Source organism: Myiozetetes cayanensis, unplaced genomic scaffold (genome assembly GCF_022539395.1).
Source record: "Myiozetetes cayanensis isolate MyiCay16 unplaced genomic scaffold, myiCay2020 scf5-8, whole genome shotgun sequence".
In the NCBI taxonomy this organism is placed as follows: Eukaryota; Metazoa; Chordata; class Aves; order Passeriformes; family Tyrannidae; genus Myiozetetes; species Myiozetetes cayanensis.
This window is the reverse complement of record NW_026087742.1, coordinates 98,189,219-98,208,685: the sequence shown is the minus strand read 5'-3', so window position 1 is coordinate 98,208,685 and position 19,467 is coordinate 98,189,219. Positions and strand designations below refer to the sequence as shown.

At 39.9% G+C, this 19,467-nt stretch overlaps 1 protein-coding gene across 3 annotated transcripts in view; it reads right to left on the bottom strand.

The window, feature by feature from the left end:
* Nucleotides 1-13,862, bottom strand: part of FRMPD4 (FERM and PDZ domain containing 4) — a 298,391-nt gene extending 284,529 nt beyond the window's left edge. For 2 of the 3 annotated variants that reach the window (XM_050331897.1, XM_050331900.1), the window contains exon 1: nt 13,685-13,862. In XM_050331897.1, coding sequence (XP_050187854.1) covers nt 13,685-13,725 — 41 coding nt within the window. In that variant the 5' untranslated portion in view covers nt 13,726-13,862. The remainder of the gene's footprint in view (nt 1-13,684) is intronic. The other variant, XM_050331899.1, reaches the window with a different exon arrangement.
* Between the last annotated feature and the right edge of the window lie 5,605 nt (nt 13,863-19,467).

Here is a 19,467-nt window from a genome sequence, read left to right as displayed (position 1 = left end):
TGTGACTACCCTCTAATAAAAGTATTTGCAGAAATGTGTATTCTGGGTGGGAAAAGAACAAGTAAAATAACCTATGGTTTTCTCTGGAACATGTGGATATATGCTACAAAGTGGAACTAGTCAGAGGCAAAGTTGAGTAAGGGAGGGGGGAATATAGTCTAGGCACCTTTTTATGTAAGAACAACTTGAGAATTGTTAAGGAATGAGACAGTGTTGGAGAGAAGCTGCAGAAACTGTTGGGAGCCCTAAGTCTCATCTCTGCTCTGCACGCCTGTTAGAATGAGATAATAAAAGCCCTGGCTAAACCCATGGAAAGGGTCTGGAAACCAAGGAGTCCCTTTCCTATGCAGATGCCCCAGCTAATTACAACTACTTAACAGTCAGATATTATATTCTTCACCACTCCATTTTCCTTATTGTATTTGCAACTGAATTCTTTCTTCCTGGAATATCCTAATGCCAGTAGCCAGGAGCAACAGATGTTGGCTCGGACCTCCAGTCTTCAGAGAGGATATGAAATGCACAAAATCCAAAGAAAAGCAGAAATTCTGCAACACCACTGTGCCTAATGATATTTTCTACTAGCTACTGCCAAATCTGGTTTCCCAGATCTGCTCATCAGGGACATCTGGTATTCTGTATTAGCCAACATGAACTGGTCTGGAACACTCAATAGCCTCAGGAATGTGGTGTAAATTTTCATACCTAAGGATGCTTTTTTTTGTGATAACAAAGTTATCTGGACTCTTCTGAAGCTTAGAAGGTCAATGAAATTTTAGAATATATCATGTCATTACAAACGGGCTCTAGAGGTCACCTACACACTTGCCTCACCAGCTATCAAATCTCACTTGGCCTTTTTAGTTTTTGGAATTATTTGTTCAAGTATCCTGCATGGTCTATGGACAGTTCCAGAAACAATGCTTATAAACTCACACAGAAGGCAAGTTAATGTATGTGAAGCTAGGTAACAGCAGTTCACTTTTACATACCAAATACCAAATATAGGTACACTCCAGAGTGGGTGGCTTATCTCTTGCCTTTTATATTTTTTTTATTCTACAGTTCCTGTACATAATAGAACATTTAACTACTGAAAAAAACCTGGAGAAATCTAAACATAAGTCATCATAATTTCATTTACCAACAAATACTCATCAGCCATGTCTTCCAGATTCTCATCACTTTATTTACTGTTTATCTTCTCTAAGTGCAAAAATGGTGATAAAATTCAATTTTGTTTTTACCAACATATACTGCTAGAATCTGAATATCCTTCTAAGTTACAGTTTGTATTAAGAATTAAGTGCTAGGCAGTGCAGCCCATGGAAAATGGATGAGAGGACACTTTTCCCAATGAAGCATAAGAAAGCTGTTAGGCTTATGTTTTCTTTGCAGTAGCAATATGTTACATCAACAAATAAAGTAGAACATCTCCCAAAATGCAAGTATGTTAAAGATATTCCTCATGATGCCTTATCCACAAATTTATATTAAGGCCAAACATAGTTGAAATTTGTCACAGACTAAGCTTTAAACCTTTCTGCCTCTTTTCACCAGCTAGAAGTTAAACTACATGCAATAAAAATGCATATTCTAACACATTTTATGCTCTATCAGACTATAAAGTTCCAGAAAGATCTTACTCTTGATGGTATTTAAGGCTGGCAAAGAGGACAACTACTGAACAGGGCTTCATTTTTGATGTATACACTGTTCCATAAAACTTCTCTCTCAGGTCTGTTTTGACTTTTCTTCTTTTTTTAATCACTGCTGTGAAAGTCCAAAGGTTTTGATTAAAAAAAAAGCATAAATATCAAATCCAATGCTTTACCTCACCTGAAAATTTAGTTTTGTGTATCTCTAAGAAAGTCCCCTTCTTTTCATCAGTTCCCAAATATTATAATTTGCCAGCATGCAAAAGTTTTTCCTTTTGGTGTGTGTGGATTGTCTCACTGGATTTTATCATATATTACCCATTATAATGGAAACAAAGTAGTTCTTTACAAAACACTATGAAGTCCATTCCTTACCCAGTGGATGAACAAAACACTCGTGGTTTAGATCCTGCCATTGAATGCTAATGGGTTTTCCACAAGTCACAAGTCCACAAGGGTTTCTTGGTTAAGAAGTTATAACCCAGCAACATAAATGAAAATCTCCTCCCAAAAGTCTAACATTCTCAGCAAAACATTTCTCCTGATTTTCTGAACTGTATAAGCAAAAATAAAAAGAAAGTAGAGAAAAGTCTATCAGTAATGCTTATGGAGTTCCCATCCAAGGGTGCAGACTCCTGGCTAAATCCAGAAGAAAGCTGAACAGACTGCAGGTGATCCACTCTTTTGTCTCTACCAAGGGACATTCCTATCAATTAAAATCACTACAGGGACATGGAGCAGAGGAAGGCAGACAGTTTCAAAACCAAAATGTAAAAAGTGCATTTTTAATTTAAGTGTGTGTAAGTATTTTTTATTATGCACTAGAAAAGCACAAAACAATTCCACAGGGAAATAGCACATTCTTTGGAAAATTCTTAACTAACATTCAGTATCTAACTGTTATAGTGTAATGCCAAAGGTGGTCCTAAATTTCAAAACCAATTGCTAATTTGGAATACTCATTTGGAAGTCAGTATTCATTAACTTACAGAAAACCAGATGCAAAACACCCAGTTCTTTCTAAGAGGAAAAATAAATGGAAAAAATTGTCTTTAATTGTGTTTTTTTTGCCCACCTCACAATCCTGACATTAAAGAAATACACAACAACCAAGCAGTTAGAACTGGAATAAGATTTTGTTTTACCAGGTGACAGATGAACTATGTGATCTGATCTTCACATCGAGTCCAGGCAGAGTCAGTGCCTGATGATTACACGGGTAAGTTTTCCATCTAGTTGATCACCATCATTATCACTAAGTATTTGTGTTTTCTGTGCTTGTTGATAAATGCCAGAACATACTAAACAAGTCAACATGCACTGAACTGTAGAAATACCTTACTCAGAGATAAAGTAGTATTTTTTTTTCTTCTACTGTGGAACAACCATAACTTTCCACGCAACAGACATAAGTTATGAAAGTCTAACTTGAGAATGGAAAGACATGGTCTTTGCCTTCAAAATGACTGTTAGATATATATAGCAAAGACTCTCAATACATATTTTATAGGAGCTGTATGGTAAGCTGAGTGGGCATGTGTGCACAGTGGTGCATTTACACCCGCCTGTACCCCCAAACATGCAACTCCTTTGTCATTATTAATGCTGGTTTTTCAGCAAATTATTCAAAACAGTTGCTGGACTAAGTTTGCCAGTTTGAAGAATAGATTATGTCATCTGGAAATGTAATGCAAATTTTACATCCCTGCTGAACAGCCTGCCAAGCCTGGGCACCGTCACGTGTAGAAGCACTCCATCAGCATCGGGAAGCAGACCTAAAAATGTACAGCAGGTTTCTTTTGCTCAACCGGCCTGACAGCAGTAGCTACTGCAGCACTGCACTGAAGGCGCTTCATTAACTCCGCTTGGGATGTGTGGGGCCAGTTGTGGCTGATCAGAGAGAGAACCAGCACCTGGGACAGCAGGTCCTACCAGATAAAATCAGAGCAACAGTTAAGATTGCAAAAGAAGCTTTGGCTTCGATTCAAGTTACACTGTTATTTAATGGCCAGTCTTCGCAAGTGAAGATCCGGGGAAGGTCTTTCCACCTTCCAGCCTGCGCATTGGATTTTTTAGGTGAGACACAGTGTGCGCGGAACTGAGCCCACCCTTTAATCCTAAGGTTCATCTGCCGGGGCCAAGCGAGCTTGGACGGTGGCAACAAGGTCCTTAGGACGTAGGTGGGTTGCCTTTAAGGGCTAACAGCTCCATCTGCCCGGGAGTGGCCCTGACCGGGAATCGAACCCGGGTCTCGGCGGTGACAGTGCCGCGCCTTAACCACTAGACCACCAGGAGCTCCTGCACGATACACAAAAGCTGCATTTAGCACAGAGAACCTTCACCTGGTTTCACAGGTGCCCGAGCAAAGCCAAGTCACTTGAAGGCAGCAAAACAAGGTTCAAAGGCAGGAAAAGACAGGGAAACCACAGAAGCCAGGAAAGATCAGAGGAATTTCTGAAGGGCTGAAGCAGCTTCTCCTCATTCCAACTCATCTTTATCAGGATACTCTCCTCTTCCCAGATTTGCTCTCGTGTGGAGTTCTCACATAGCCTCCCCACTTTTCAGTTCCCAGAGGCAACTGAAGAGAGGTTTCCATCTCCATGTTCTCCCACAGCAGCACACACCACCAAATGTGGTGCAATGTAACTGAGCTGAGCAGACACCAGAAGTTCCACCTTCCCTCCTCCCCTTCCACCTTGCCACCCAAGACAACATGCTCCAATCACTTCTGCCAGGCCAGTCTAGGTATCTATACCGGCAGAAATGCTTTCTGGGGTTTTTGGATTTTTTTAAGCCAGATTGAAACATAAGCACATTTCCCAAATATTATAGATTTTGCATTCAAGTTATCTGCATTCAAAGGGCAAAAAAAAAAAGTCACAGACTCACCAGTGACCCAATTCAGGGGATGAGCTTTACCCTGAGAAAAGGCACCATTCTGATTACAGTGTCTTTTACCTGGTGCTATCTAATCAGGAACCACCTTGTTATTTCATGTGTTGAGTTAGTTCAGGCTCAGCCACCAGAAACCCCTTGGAGAAAGAAAGACTTTGAAGAACTCAAGACTTTAGAAAAAAAAAAGTTCTTTCTGTTCCAATGCTGGAGTGAAATCTTTTTTTTCAAATAGCAGTCATGCAGATTACAGCACATCTAAGCAATTAATTCAACCAGCCTTATGAAGCAAATAAACTCCCATCCAGGCAACAACACAAGTTCATCTTCACATAAAGATCAGCTAGTCTTGACCAATTACTTCAATTCACTCATGGCAAATAAGCCCTTATTCAATAAAACATTCATTAACTTACTTTCTCCAATTTCTCTCTCCCTACCTCTGCTGCTCCTCCCCTGTTACACAATGTAGACAATACTCACCTTGCCTTCAAAGTAGAACAGTGAAGTACAGATCATCCACCACGTGCAGTTCTTCTCTGTCCCTTTTCTCTGTGTGCCCTGACAGAGTAGAAGGCCCTCCTTGTAAACATGAGAGATAATGTACAACACATTATGCAAAGTAAAAACCTAAGCAGATAGCCAACTTCACGAGAAAACTATCTGATCTCTCCCTGGAAAAAAAAAAAGTTTCTTCAAAGATAAAAATTAACATTTTGGTTAACATCATCAGAGGTTGTCAACAAGTTAAAAAAAAAAATCAAGAAAGGCAGATGTCTTTAAATTGCAGTTTTCATATAATCCACAACCTAACATCAATAAGAAAAGCATATGAAATTTGATCATTTTTACCTGAACTCAACATGTACTACATTTTGACTTATCAGGCACATCGTACACTCAAAACAACTGACTCTTGTCTTTTCTCTGCTATAGGTGTGCAACCTGCTATGTATTGCAGTGTTAAACAGAGAGCCCTCGTCTTTCGTCATTTGGACAACACTCCCAAGCACGTGGTGTTATTCTTGGAGTGTCCTGTACAGGGCCAGGAGTTGGACTCAATGATCCTGATGCATCCCTTCCAACTCAGCATATTCTGTGATTCTTGAGTGGGTAAGGCTTTAAAGATAGTGCTATAGTAACCTTCAATTTTTTTTTTTTTGTTTTTGTGGCATAAAGGTCTAACACTTGTGATAGCCTCACTTAGAGCAAGGCAAAGTCAGCCTTATCATTCAGGTATTCAGGTAAATATGAAGAATCCTGCCTCTACTAAACTGCTTAAATACAGGCCACTTCCAGATTTCTTCTCCAGTTCTCTATTGCTCTATTTCAGTCCAGCACAGAGCACAAAATGAAATACACACAGCTCGGCCTGGTAACACATGCCTGGCTTGTTCTACATGGCTGGTGCAACTGCTAGTACTGCTGGTAGCATTTACTGCCATAGAATAATGGGCATTTTGCTTTCCAAACATATGACTACTGCCAAATCCAGAGTCATATAATCACAAATTCAAGATTAAAAACAAACAGTGAAACTGCAAAATCTATAAGCAAGGTAAGCAAAACCCTACAGGCTGCATAATGCTGGAAAATACTATATACAAATATGGGACCACTTACATAAGAAGGGCTGACAGTTCATCTGAACAATAAAGAACAAATCATACAAAACCCTTAATGAAAACCTTCATCCTAAACAGGGTACAATCTGTTCTAAAAGATTTTACAAATACTGATTTTAGATTTTCTTCTTAAACAAGATTAGTTTTGATAATTATATTTTCTCTCTCCCACTTCCCAAAAACAAACAAAAAATGACATACAGAAATAAACTCTAAAGAACAGAAGGAACACTTCTTGGTCTTTTTGATTGTTAATGTAAATGACTAAGTAGTTTTTCTTCAATCCACACATACATACTTTTTTTTTTAATTATCTATAAATTCAAAAAGGTCATAATACCTTAAAATATTTCAAGTCTCTTTCCTTTAGAGTTTCAAAACTTTCAGACAAAACCCAAAAATAAACTCTATCAGGAGCCAGATTATAAAAAGATTCATTCTCACCACTTGACTTTAGCACACAAATATTCCTCCTTTGCCTTCACCACCTTCTTTCTATTCTCTATATAAACCTATTTTTTTACCAACAGTTCTCAAAATCTTGCGAGATATCCACCTGTTCTCTAAAATCTTATCTCTCCACATTCCCAGAGTACGTGAAATTGCCCTAATTATTTTGATTATTTATAATAATTCAAAATGTTGGTTACTAAAACTAATGAAAATTAATTTCTCAGTTTATAGCCAATAATGAACCTATTAAAGGGAGTTTCTATAGACTCCACACTGAAGTAATACTGGTAGAAACTTCTACAGCCAGGTCCTGTTTTAGGTCAGAGTCTATTTAGCTTTTGAGTCCTGGACTCCTTCACATTTCCAGTTTCAAAGTACTTTCATGTGTTTGGATTTGAAGCAGTGTTGATTTTACTAGGATTTGAATGTGCAATTATTTACTGAAATTTATACTACTGACACTTATTTGCTTCACTTCCAGTCAATGGAATAATTATCAGAAACTGAGTCTCACTGGGTCTTTTAAAAAAGTCTTCAAACGTACCTTCAACAAATGTGCAACCTTTTCAGTTCACAGATTTCTTGAAGGTACCTCACAAACCCAATCACATTACTTATGATTATGAAAAGCAGGTTTAAGTACAATTTGGTATTATCAGAAGTCAATTCCTATTCAAGGCATGTCCCTACAATATTTAAACACTGATACTTTAACAGCACCGAAAGTTTCCATAATGTGGTAGATCCCAATAGGTTATGTGCACAGTCATGCAAATGAGTAATTCATGTACCTGGACGGTCTTCCTGGATTTAACAGAGCTACTTTTGCATGACACAGTAGGACTGGAATCCAAAATTATTTTTCCTTTCCTCATGTTTCATTGTTTGCATTATTTGTCTTCAGTACTTAAAGATGCTTCCCAGATGATGGTTCATTTTATAGGAGATGGCACCTGCCACATGACTATACTCAATTCTTCATCACATCAGTCAGAACCTGAGTTGGGATACACTGACATAACTGTTTGAAAGTGATGTCAAGAGCAGTCAAATATCCTTTCTCTGCCACATAACAAACAAAGCTAAGAGCATGAATTATCCAGTCATTATTTCAGGTCGTGCTTTGTACTTTTTATGAACAATTTGATACATTTCTATAATGACCTAGAGTGTTGCAAAATATGGAAAAATACTCTCATTTTTTATTACTGTTATGGTTAAAGATTTTTTTTTTTTCAATTTAACTGAAAATTCCCACATGAGTCTGTTGGACTGAAAAGATAAGCAAGGTTTCTCAAAACCCAAGCCACGGCATGAACAACCAAATCGCCTCCCCAAAAAGAAACTAAACAAAAAACTATAAAACACCTCAGGTTCTTCCTGGTATCAGTGAATGTAGTGGAAAGGAAAAAAACAAATCTTTTCCATCTTCTCAAAACATATGAAAATGTTAACAGACTGACTTAAACATGTACACACACAAAAACACTGGTGAAAGTTGCAATTATGAAAGAAACTATGCCAAGATTCTTGATTCAACCCTGTCAACTAATGATTTGAACCACAGACTGAAGATCTCAAAAAAAAAAAAAAAAACCAAGAAACATCAAAAAAAACCAAAGCAAATGGAAGAGCAATCTTCCTAGAAATAAAAATATTACGTGGAACCTTGGACATGCTTTGATTGTTCTTAAATCACAGCAATTTTCAAAGTTCTCATTTCATTTTATTTAGTAACTACTAGAAGAGGGGAAAGAAAAGCATTACTTTTCGAGTTTATTTTCCTATTTTTTTGCTTTCTCAAATCTTCAAGAGACAAGGTTGCTTCCAATTACATCTTTTTAGCACTGTGTCACTAGGCAAACAGTATTCAGAGAACATACATATTTAGCAGAGTTGCATCATCATTCACTGGCCACTTGGCAAGTTTACAGCAGTTCATAACATAAGGAGTGGTTTTAATAAATCTCTAAACTGCTGAAGCCATTAACAACATACAACACTACTAACATCACAAACATTAAAGCACGTGTCTTTATTATGTGTGTCAGCTAACAAAAACAAATAATAAAATATAAGGTAAAGCTTTTATATTAATGTGACTAGACAAATATGTCACTATATGTAATGCAGTCCTCAAGAAAAAAAAAAGATTAAATGAATTAATGGTTATCTAAATTATCATCCAGTATAATAAAACCCTTTTTAGAATTAAATTACCTCCTTTGAGCATAAAAAGGATAATCATAGGCTTTCTTACTGACAGAGTCTTTTGTAAATACTGAAAATAACTTACAAGCTACAATATTGTCATTTCAAAGAGTACTCATAAAAATTGTTCCAAAAATCATATGCAAAACAGCATCAGTAAGTTGATCACACTTTCAATTGTCTCTCCATAAGCGGGCAAGGAAAATCACAGGTAAAGAAAGATGCTATTCTGATAAAGAAAGAGAAGTATCCCAAAATATTCTTCAATTTCTTAAAAAAAAAATTAAATAAACAAACAAATAAACAAAAAAGGGAAGAAAAACAAAACCAAACAAATAAAATAACACCACCAAACAACAGACTGGCTAATCTCAGAAGTTTAAATCTAGAAAATATGTCTGCTTTGCTAAAAAAAAAAAAAAAAAAAAAAAAAAAAAACCAAACAAAAACCAAAAACACCTACAACAAGGCCCAGTACTCAGAATCTACAAGCACAGCTCACAGCTTCTGGTCTGTTCAGTTTTAAGACAGGTCTAGGAGAGAACCTTTCACACCAGTTGGGCAGGACATCTACAGGTAGTATGTCAGTATGTTTCTTGAGAGAACAAAACTGAGCACAGGGCTACACAAGCTAGAAAGTGAGAGAGGTAAGACTCCATATCTTCCCTTTTATAAGCAGGAAAAACCTAAAAGCCCAAACATTTGTACAGGTATTAAGTCAGTCTACCTTACTAGAGATGCCCACCTATGGAAAGATAAGCACAAAAGATGAGAATGCAAGATTTATCCATGCCAATGAGAAAGAACTTTGTAATAGGTTCCTCCTCAGTTAGAAATCTACACTCAGGTTTAGCATAATCACAGGGAAAAGCCATATTTGAGTGTTCTCTGAAAAGAAGAGTTTCTCTGAAAAGAATACCAGTATTGCCACAGCTTACAGCGTGATGACCACTAAAGCAGACATTTTATTTTCTCCCTAGTCAAAGCTACAAACAGTAGCAGGCGCACAGGAGGTACGCACACCAACTCTGTAGGGTCACTACCCCCCTCCGTCACATTCAGGTGATATCCAGACAGCCATCTTTCCATATGAAAGTTTTACATCCTGCTGGGGGAGCTCTGAAATAGAACTGACCTCTACAGATATCACAAAAACAGTCATACCCAATAAAAAGATTTTCTAACTAAAAATATACTCTACGAATACAGGTTTAAACTCTTTATAACCTCTGTTCACTGTTCTGACCTATTGTTTCATAGTTCATCTGTCCAGTACTGGACACTGTGCCTTGTACTCAGATTTACCTTGATGAGAAAACACTCACCCCGTTTCATGTTCAGCACAGCAGCACTGTCCTTCCTCCACTGTCTGTACCTATGCTCAAGAATCACCACGCCTTACCTGTCCTCATTCTGTACTTTCCCCAAGCAGTTGCTAAAAGCAATACCAGGCAAGACAGACTTCTGAGCCAAACTAATCTGGTAATTTTTATGTGCACTTTATCTATCCCACTAATCCTCCCTCCCAAATTACAGACATTGCCACACCATACATGCTTATGCAGACCACACTATAGAAATATTCACTGGGTTTGTACAGCTCTGCATCAGATACTGATCCATTAAACAAGGCTTGTCAATCATTCTCTACATTTGGAAATTCATTACAATAAATTTTTTTTTCTTCCAGAAAATGACACCATAAGATTTATACCAAAACATTTGTCTCAGATCATCATCAGACTGGTGAATTTCCAAAGGTGGGGATGGGAGAGAGGCCATGTCAGGGAAAGTCTGATCAGTATTTCTACACAGTAATTTTGTTTTCAGTGTCAGATGGGTATCTGCAATCTTTCAAAATCAACAGAAACTTTATCATGAAACATCTGTAATTTTATGCATAGTAATTTTATACAATGTGACAGACCTACAAAGGCAAGACAAGGACAGGATTACCAGAGATGACACTTGCCATAAAACCAGTTTGGCATTCTCTTCCATTTCTGCACACAATCCTTTTCCAGATTATGGCTCTACTCCCCACTTACCTAGCAAGTACAGGCAACTGTTGAAGCAGTTGTAGAAGTAAGCATCTCTAAAAGACCCTACACACACAGGTATCTCATAAAAAAAAACCTGGGTAGATAATTAAAACATAATTTTTTTATATATGCTATGTAAAATTTTATATCCAGTAGCCACCTTCTAAGACTTTATACACTATTTTAAGTTTATTCTAGATAAAATCTCTTATAGGTTATATGATAGTAACAAAACTTAAATTCTCACCATATCTATTAAAATTATACTATGACTTTAGGAAGCATCCCTTGCAGTAGTCATTCATAACAGAGCTTACCTGTGCCACTGCCTGCAGAATCAAGGCTGCAGACTAAAACTGCAATAGTAGACTTGCAACCTAAAATGAGGAGATCTGAATGCACAACAAAATAAAATTTTTAAAAAGACTGAATATTATAAAAAAGTTCAGCACCAGCCATATTCAAAACAACTTTCAGTAAGTAATCTGCCTGCAAGATCACACTCTCAATTAAATACTGTTTGCTATCTCACTCCTTTCTTTCAGAAAAGCCTTCCTTCTAACAGCAAACAAAGAACTGGTATTTTCGGGCAAACTAGTTTTCCAACCCAAATGCACAGAGGGATTAAAAATGGGGTTTACACTGGAACCTGTTTGCTTCATGAAGCTCTCATAAAATCGGAACAGATACCTGGCTGTTACCTAGGAAACAGCAAGTAAAGTCAAGTTCTGTGTAAACTATTAGGTCTTTTAACAACTGGAAAATTAGAAACAAAAAGAATAGTTCGGTGCAGAAATTATTTACTGCAATCTACAAGATAAACACAGTCCCTAAGTACTTAATATCTTTGAATCATGCTGAGCTAGATATGAGCTTTGAAACTTGCAATTTCATTTCAGAAGGAACATCCAGCTTCTTCTGGAGAACTGCTATAGTCTGCCTGTTACTTAAATAGAAATCTCAGTATTGGTAAGAGCTGGATCTTCAAGTATGCAGAAAGCTACAGATTTCATACGCATCAACAAAGACCAAGCTTACAATATATGTATCTAGACACTGTCATGCACCTGATTTAACATTTTCTAGTGGCACATCCCTTTCTCTTCCTTTGATTCTAGCTCAAGTGTGACATGAAGACCTGAGAGCTTTTCTAAAACATTGTTTCCAAACAAATAGAGAAGGTCACACCATTCAATTACCTGGAAATAAATATAATACTATATGACCTGTTCCTTATCTATGTGAGCATATTTTCCCTCTCCTCAAAGTTTCCACTGTAGTTACTGTTGCTGCAGCTGTAGCGGTATCAGCCAGTAATACGACCCAAAGAAAGCCGAGCAGGCTGCTAGTGTTGTTGCTGTCACATGGTGTAAAATTGCTGTGAGCAGGATGAGACAATGATGTGCTTGAATGACAGCAGCTGTTCTGTGCTGGCATCGCCACAAGCAGAGCTGTAATCACAGCCAGGTGCAATGGTGGGAATTTTGGGGGATAAAGGCACCTGTGGCATTCCATAACTTTCAGCCATGCAATATCTGTTTCTTAAAGACCATCTATCATTTTGACAAGCTCCCCACCTGACTGTCACCAGAGCAAGTCACCTTTTGTGGCTTTGTTTCCTTAGCAAGGCCTTTTCCCCTTTTGTACAACATGAAATTTCAGCCTCATACGTGCTTCATAAACAGAAAAGCATATGGTAACTATGGTGTAGGAACCACTGAATCATAAGAATTTGAAACAGTCCTAGTTACGGTGATCAAAGCTAAATCCTTTAGGGAGATTATCCACACCAGAACCCTGAAAAAACCCTGTGACTCGAGTAGTTTCATACTGCATCTTTGAGATGTGTTAACTGCGAAGAGCTACCTCCAGTTATGCTTAACTATGGTGGGAACATTGTAACAGGGGCTGTTGTGCCTCTTGATCTATCTATGCAGCTCCGGGCCTGGCAACCGGCTGCGAACGCAACAGTCCACAGCGTGAGACCACAACTCCGAGGCCAGTCAGGGGAAGGTTTATTCGGAAAAGAAAGAAATAGAGAAAAATAATACAAATCAACCACTCATTTAAACAACGAGAAGTACGTGCCTTACAAGCAAGGGAAAAGAGACGCTAAAGCCACTCGCGCCCCTGCACCCATCACCGTGTGAAACTGGCGACGATGTCACCACTTCTCCCAAATTACCGCTCCAGGGACCCGGCGTGCCCGCAGCGGCGCGTACCGCGGGAGCGGAGCAGAGGGGCAGGGCGAGCCCCCTCCCGGCGGCACGGCCCGGCCAGGCGATGCCCGCTCCGCTGCCTCGGAACTTCGCCCCCCTCTCCGGCACACGAACGACACCCGCACCGCGACCGCGGAGGCGGCGCGACCACCCCCACCCCCCAAACACCAACACACCCCTCAAACACCACCACTGCGCCCCGGTTCCGGCTTCTGCCGCCTCTTTGGCATTTTCAGAAGCGCTCTGGCCGCCCCTTCACGCCGGGGTCTCACGCCGGGCACCGCTGTCGCCCAACTGCGGCCGCAGCGCGGGACGCGTTCCTTGTCCCTTCAGGAGGGAGAAGGCGACGACCCATCCCGCGCGGCGACATCGGCGCGGCCCGGGCAGGTGCCAGGGGCAGCGAGCGCCCAGCGCCCCACCCCGACCCCGAGACCCTCGCCCCGCTACCAGGGAAGTTGGGAGCGGCGCGGGCGCTCCCCACGCCGGGCAGCCCCCCAGCCCTCCCCGCCCCCGCCGGGCAGGGGCAGCGCCCGCAACCGCGGGACGCCCACGGAGCAGCAGCAGCAGCGGCTGCAAACACCTACCCGGAGAGCTTCCCAATCTTCACAAAGCTAAACACATCCATCCATGCGGCCGGCCAGCTCTGCCCGTCACACTCACTCACTCCAGCAGCAGCAGCGGCGGCGGTGGCAGCAGCTCCATGTCGGGAGAAGGTTGCGTCCAGCGGCAGCAACAGCCCTTGTAAAAAAGCAGGAGCCGGCGGAGACAGCGACTACTACCCCCCTCCGGCGGGGAGCTGGGCGTGCAGCATTTTGCAGGACCGGCGCTCGCAGGATCTGCGCGCAGCCCTCCCCCTCCGCCCCCCGGCCCCGCTCCCCGCCTGCCGAGCGCTCTCCCGGGGTAACTCCGGGATCGGAGCGGAGCGGGCGCTGGAGCTGCCCGGCAGGAGCGCTGCCCGCAGCCCGGGCCGCGCACCGGGAGGCTGAGGAGGAGGCGGCAGCAGCGCTCCGCCGCCTCTTTGCAGCACCCTCGAAGGAGGGTGGCGGCGCGGGGTGCCGTGGAAGGCGGAGGGTGTATCGGGGGAGTTTCTCCCTTCGCCGGCGATGTCTCCCCTCCGGAGGGGGAGCGGAGGGCGCGGGCGGCGGCCCGAGCAGCGCCTCTCGCCGGCACCTGCCCGAGGCGGCCCTGCGGCCGAGCCCAGGGCTCCCACAAGGCCTCCCGGGGCCGCGGCGGCGGGGAAGGAGGGCGAGGGGTCGGGGAGAGAGGGGCACGCCTGGGCTCCCCCGGGCAGGGACAGGCACTCCGAGCGAGAGGAGAAGGACAGCCCTGGTGAGTAAGAGTCGATTCCTCCCCAGTCGGGGAGCAGCACGCTGGGCCTTATAAAGCAAGAACTTGGGAAAGCAGAGAACACTCTTCTCCTCGGCAATCACACTGCTCCACGCTTTTGGCCTTCAGCCCTCGCACTGGATGCTCGTCAGTGCTGGACGGAGAACAGGCACCGAGGCTGAAATCCACTGCCTGGCTGCTGTCACCATCCTGTGACCTCTCCACCCTGGCAGAAAAGATTGGAGGAATGGAGTCCTCATCGTGATAGGAACATGAAAAGGCTGGTTCATGACAACATAGTTAAAATCAAGAATTATTCATACCACATCTTATGGGAAAATGGGACGTCCATGTGTCCTGACAGGAGAATAGTACAGATACCCTGCCTTACACTTCTGCCGGGCTTAGGCTTTAAATAAGGTACTGCAGTTTAGCTCTCTGTAAGCTTCCTGTGAGAAAGCAGAACAGGTGAAATTCAAATTCATCTTAACATAAGCTCTACACTGTAATACAGTAACTCTCAGAATGGGAATGGATGTGTTTTTATTTATGTGTTTGTTCTCCAAATAGACTGATATGCTCTTTACTTCCTGCCTTCACAGAGTTTTGGTCTCTTCTGCAGGTTTGCACCTGCACTTTCCCACCAACCAGGAACTTCAAAAATGACAGTAGAGCCCAACATGTAGACTTCAGTAGCCAGATGAAAACAATGAACTTTTTTTAATATTAAAACTTGTATTGATAAGAGAACAAAAAGAACAGTGAGTGCAAACACTCACTGTGAAATGGGTTTCAAACTATTCTTTAAAACAATAACAACAAAGAATGATTGATCATCTATTTATACTGGGAGAACATTGAACTGCCAGCTAAAAAGCACTTGCTGGCCTACCATGGATGTAAACGGCTTGGGCATATTCTGAGATGCCATATGAAATATTTTGTGCTAGTGCATCAAAATATTTATGTGTACTTATATGTAACTATATTTATTTATTGTTTTACCGGATTTTTTTTAAAACTGCAGAACCTGTGCCTGTCATTCACACTGCTCTATTGATTGGTAAAAGCTACAAAGATAACACAGTTTCAGCTGGTTAGAAACTGATTTATTTATAAATCTGTCATTATTTATTTATAGACTGAGGAGATAGGCCAAGATCCTACAAAGCTAAGTGAAGCTGATGAAATGATACACCATATATAAAATTAAGCACATATGTTCTGTATCAAACAAGGTTCTGTCTTGAGCACTTCATGCTCCAAGGCTTCCCACATAAAGGTGCCCTAAAGCGCAGTGGTGAGAGCCAGAGAAAGGAAGTTCTAAAGGGTTACTGGAATTTCTGTGATTTCAGGGTCTTTCAGTGGAAAGGCAATTGTGATCCTAGGATATATTGACTGAGGTATTTCCAGTAGAGACATGTAGGAATGCAGAAAGTATAAGATCTGAGAAGAAATGCCATACTCAGCTTATTCAAAAAGTATATTTGAGAAAAATGAGAGCAGGTGCAAGTGTTAAAGGTAATGAAGAGTCAGTCTTGTAGGAGGAAAACCTTTGCCTGGCAAAAACAAAGACTGAGGTTAAAAAGATTGTTGTTCATAAACATCAGTATGGTAAACACAGGGTGTGTACCCACAATGATAGGGCTTTACAGAAAGTCATTAAAATTTGAAATTAAGCTGAAATTATCTCCTCTTTCTTTGGTTTACCAAACAAATAGATGTAGTATTGCTGTGTTTATAGCTACTTTTATATTTTTATTTTCCTAGGCAGAAGCTATTGCAACATTACAAATTTTCCAGAATGCCTGTGGAGATACTCTTGGACTAGCCAGCATCCTGTCAGTCCATTAATAACACAGGAATCTTACTCCAAGATGTGCAGACATGAATAGAGAACCTGCACAAATGTTCTTCTTCCAACTGTGCTAAATACTGGTAACCTTTTGAGCTGTGTGATGTGAGAGTCACACATGGGGAATGAGACTGGGGTATGAGAGTGAGCTTTAGTTCATGGTTCTTTGGCTTCTGGTGTCACAGCAACTGGATACAAAATTATGTCAGAGTCATAGGAAAAGATGAAAATTGCAAAGTGCTGGGCATTGTTCTGTTTCAAGAGTGAATGTTGATATATAGTTTGGACTGGCTTTGGAGCCATCATTTGTACACTGAAATCATATTTTGGTATTTTATCTTCATTTGCAGGAACATCAACTATAGAGTGTCATTACTGAACTCTTGCACTTACATTTATACCTTTTAGTTACTACAGTGGGATTCTTCCCATTTATTACCAAAAATTAGAGATCCAACCTCAGCTTGTCATACCTTACCTCTGTGGTGTGGGCACCTGTCACTGCAAATCATCTCTTTCTAGAAAAAGTGATATAAATTGTCTTTTACAGATGCTTTATTTTCTCTGTTAACTCCAGTGAGAGGAAGCCTAGAGGCCTACATTTGACTAGAGGACTGTCTTCCAGATGACTAAAGTCAGGTGAAATACAACCCATTTGAAGGTGACAAAGATGCGTTGTAAACACTGAATGAGAACAGACAGCCAAAGACAGCAAACCAACATGTATTCAGTATCTCAGTAACAAACAATAATTGAGCATGAAGTTCTTAATCTTAAACAGGAATCTGACATCAATTCCTGGCTGAATTCTTAGCTTGGTGGGGTTTTTTGTTTTTGTTTGTTTGTTTGTTTGTGTTTTGTTTGTTTGTTTGTTTGTGGGTGTTGTTTTGTTTTGTTTTGTTTTTTTCCCCTTGGATAGCATAGTAAATATAGCTTTTTGAGGATGCTTTGTTACTGGGTACTACTATCTTTTGTGACTTCAAACTAATCCAATTAGGACACTTAGTACTAATGTTTTGTGTAATAATAGATATCCTTGTGTAGACTGTGGGCCAGTAAAAGCCTTGATTTCATATAGTATGTCAGTTTTGTATGCATTTCTAGAGAAGGGATTCTGTGTCTTATTTTATAATGCTCCCTGTTCTAAAGGAAATGGCAGACATATGTAATGCGGACAAGAATGTTACACTATTTAAACTTTAAAACCTATTAAGTCACTGTAAAGACTAAATTTTTTTAAATACCTTGTTGTTTTGGTCCTAGAGAAACTGCTATGAAATACAATGTAAACACCTTTACAACTAACATGAAAAAAAAATCTATTTTGGTGTTTCTGGGTTTTAGGGGGTTTAATTTTTACTTCTGAGGCATTAAATAATCACCAGAAGAATATGCTTTGGGCTTTCCTGGATACTACACAGCTCAAACTTTTAGCCCTGCAGCTAAACAACATCTCTTGATACTTACAAGAGACATAGATTTTGATCCTAGATAATTTAAATGAAGACGAGTAGAATCCTATACCAAAGGTATAATATGGAACCTCTAGAAATGGCTCATTTTCATTTAAATACTTCTGCAGGTCTCACAAGTTTTTGTCTCACATAAATTCAATATTTATCACTGTAGTTCTTCTAAGGCTAGTCAAATGGGATTTTCCTATGGTTTGGAATCTTAAAAAGATAGTTTAAAGCGCTGTATCCCACTTTCAAAGTGGTTTAAAATTCATCAAGTTGGGAAGGTTTTTTTAGATAACAGCTGAAGGTTCCACAACTTTTCTGCAGTGCTTCATGATATTACTCATATCCAAAAGGCAGCACTGTTTAGAGGAATGTGATAATAAAATCTATTGAGTAATGAGGTGTTAATACATAGCTGGTGATACAAAGTTTTGAAGAAAGATATTTTGTCATTGTGATCTGCTACTTACTGAATGTTATTTCTAAAGATAGTTGCTTATGACTGTGTCATGTAGTAAGTCCTGTAGTACTGTGGGGTACTTGTATTTTAAACTGTTACATTCCTTTTCTTCAGCCTTGAATCTTTGAAGCATGGATATTATAGAATGCATTTCTTTATTCTGGTGCTTATTAATCCTATACAATTCCACATTAAAAAATTGTAACCATTACAGATTTTCTCTATGTCTACATTTACAGCATTGTCTCTGCTTTACTTGAATCTGGTCACCAGCTTCTTCATGTCACTTTTGGCCCGTATATTATATATATGGTATATATATGGTAGAGTTTTACCAGGCATATTTTTTAATTGACCCATGCAGACTGTTAAGCCCTGAATGCTTTCAATTTTGCTGAATAATTTAGTGTGGTAGACATGATGTGTGACATACAAATGCAAAATTAGATCATAGATGGTTGAAAATTTAAATAGCAGATAAGATTTTCCTTCTTGCCAGTTAAGAAACAAATCTAGAAGCTGAAAGGATACTGAATTGTATAGAACAAAATAAGGAAGGATATTACAACTGATGCAACAATTCTGCTGAAACCAGGCATACATAATCAAACCTATACAAGCAGATCTGTTATAGAGACAGTTAACAAAAACTACTAATTGGTGATGTGAGCTTACAGCATATTGCACCTGTAGCATTAAGAAATCCCTACCATTAAATAGGATGTTTTTCTATGTTGCAATACACAGATGAGATCAAGGTAAGGAAGAGAACCTTAGGCAAAATAAAGATAGTAGCATTTTCTACTTCAATGAATAAGACAATACTAATGCATTAGTTATTTTTAAATGAAATCATCTTTATAAAAATGATTCACTTTTCTAGAATGGATATGTATGAAATATTCAAATCAGAATTTGGTAAGAGTAGAGTGGCTCTTTTACTGACAAAAGATCCAATTCAAGATCTTAAAGACATGCTTTTAATCAGCCCTATTCATGGCCTCACTTAGTCTAAAATATAACTTGAAACAACTGCAAAGTAAAGCATGTGTTGAAATGTTGTTTGAACAAACATGATTTCAAAAATCATAGGAAAATATATTAAGATTAGAAAAAAAGACATATGAAATGTTAATATGCAAGTAAGCATGCCTAAAATTTATTTACAATAAAGAGAAAATTGGGGGAAAATATAACCTCATACACCCTGTCTCAAAGGCAAATCTGAATTCTGCCATCAGGGGTTTTCTTTCATACTTTAACCAA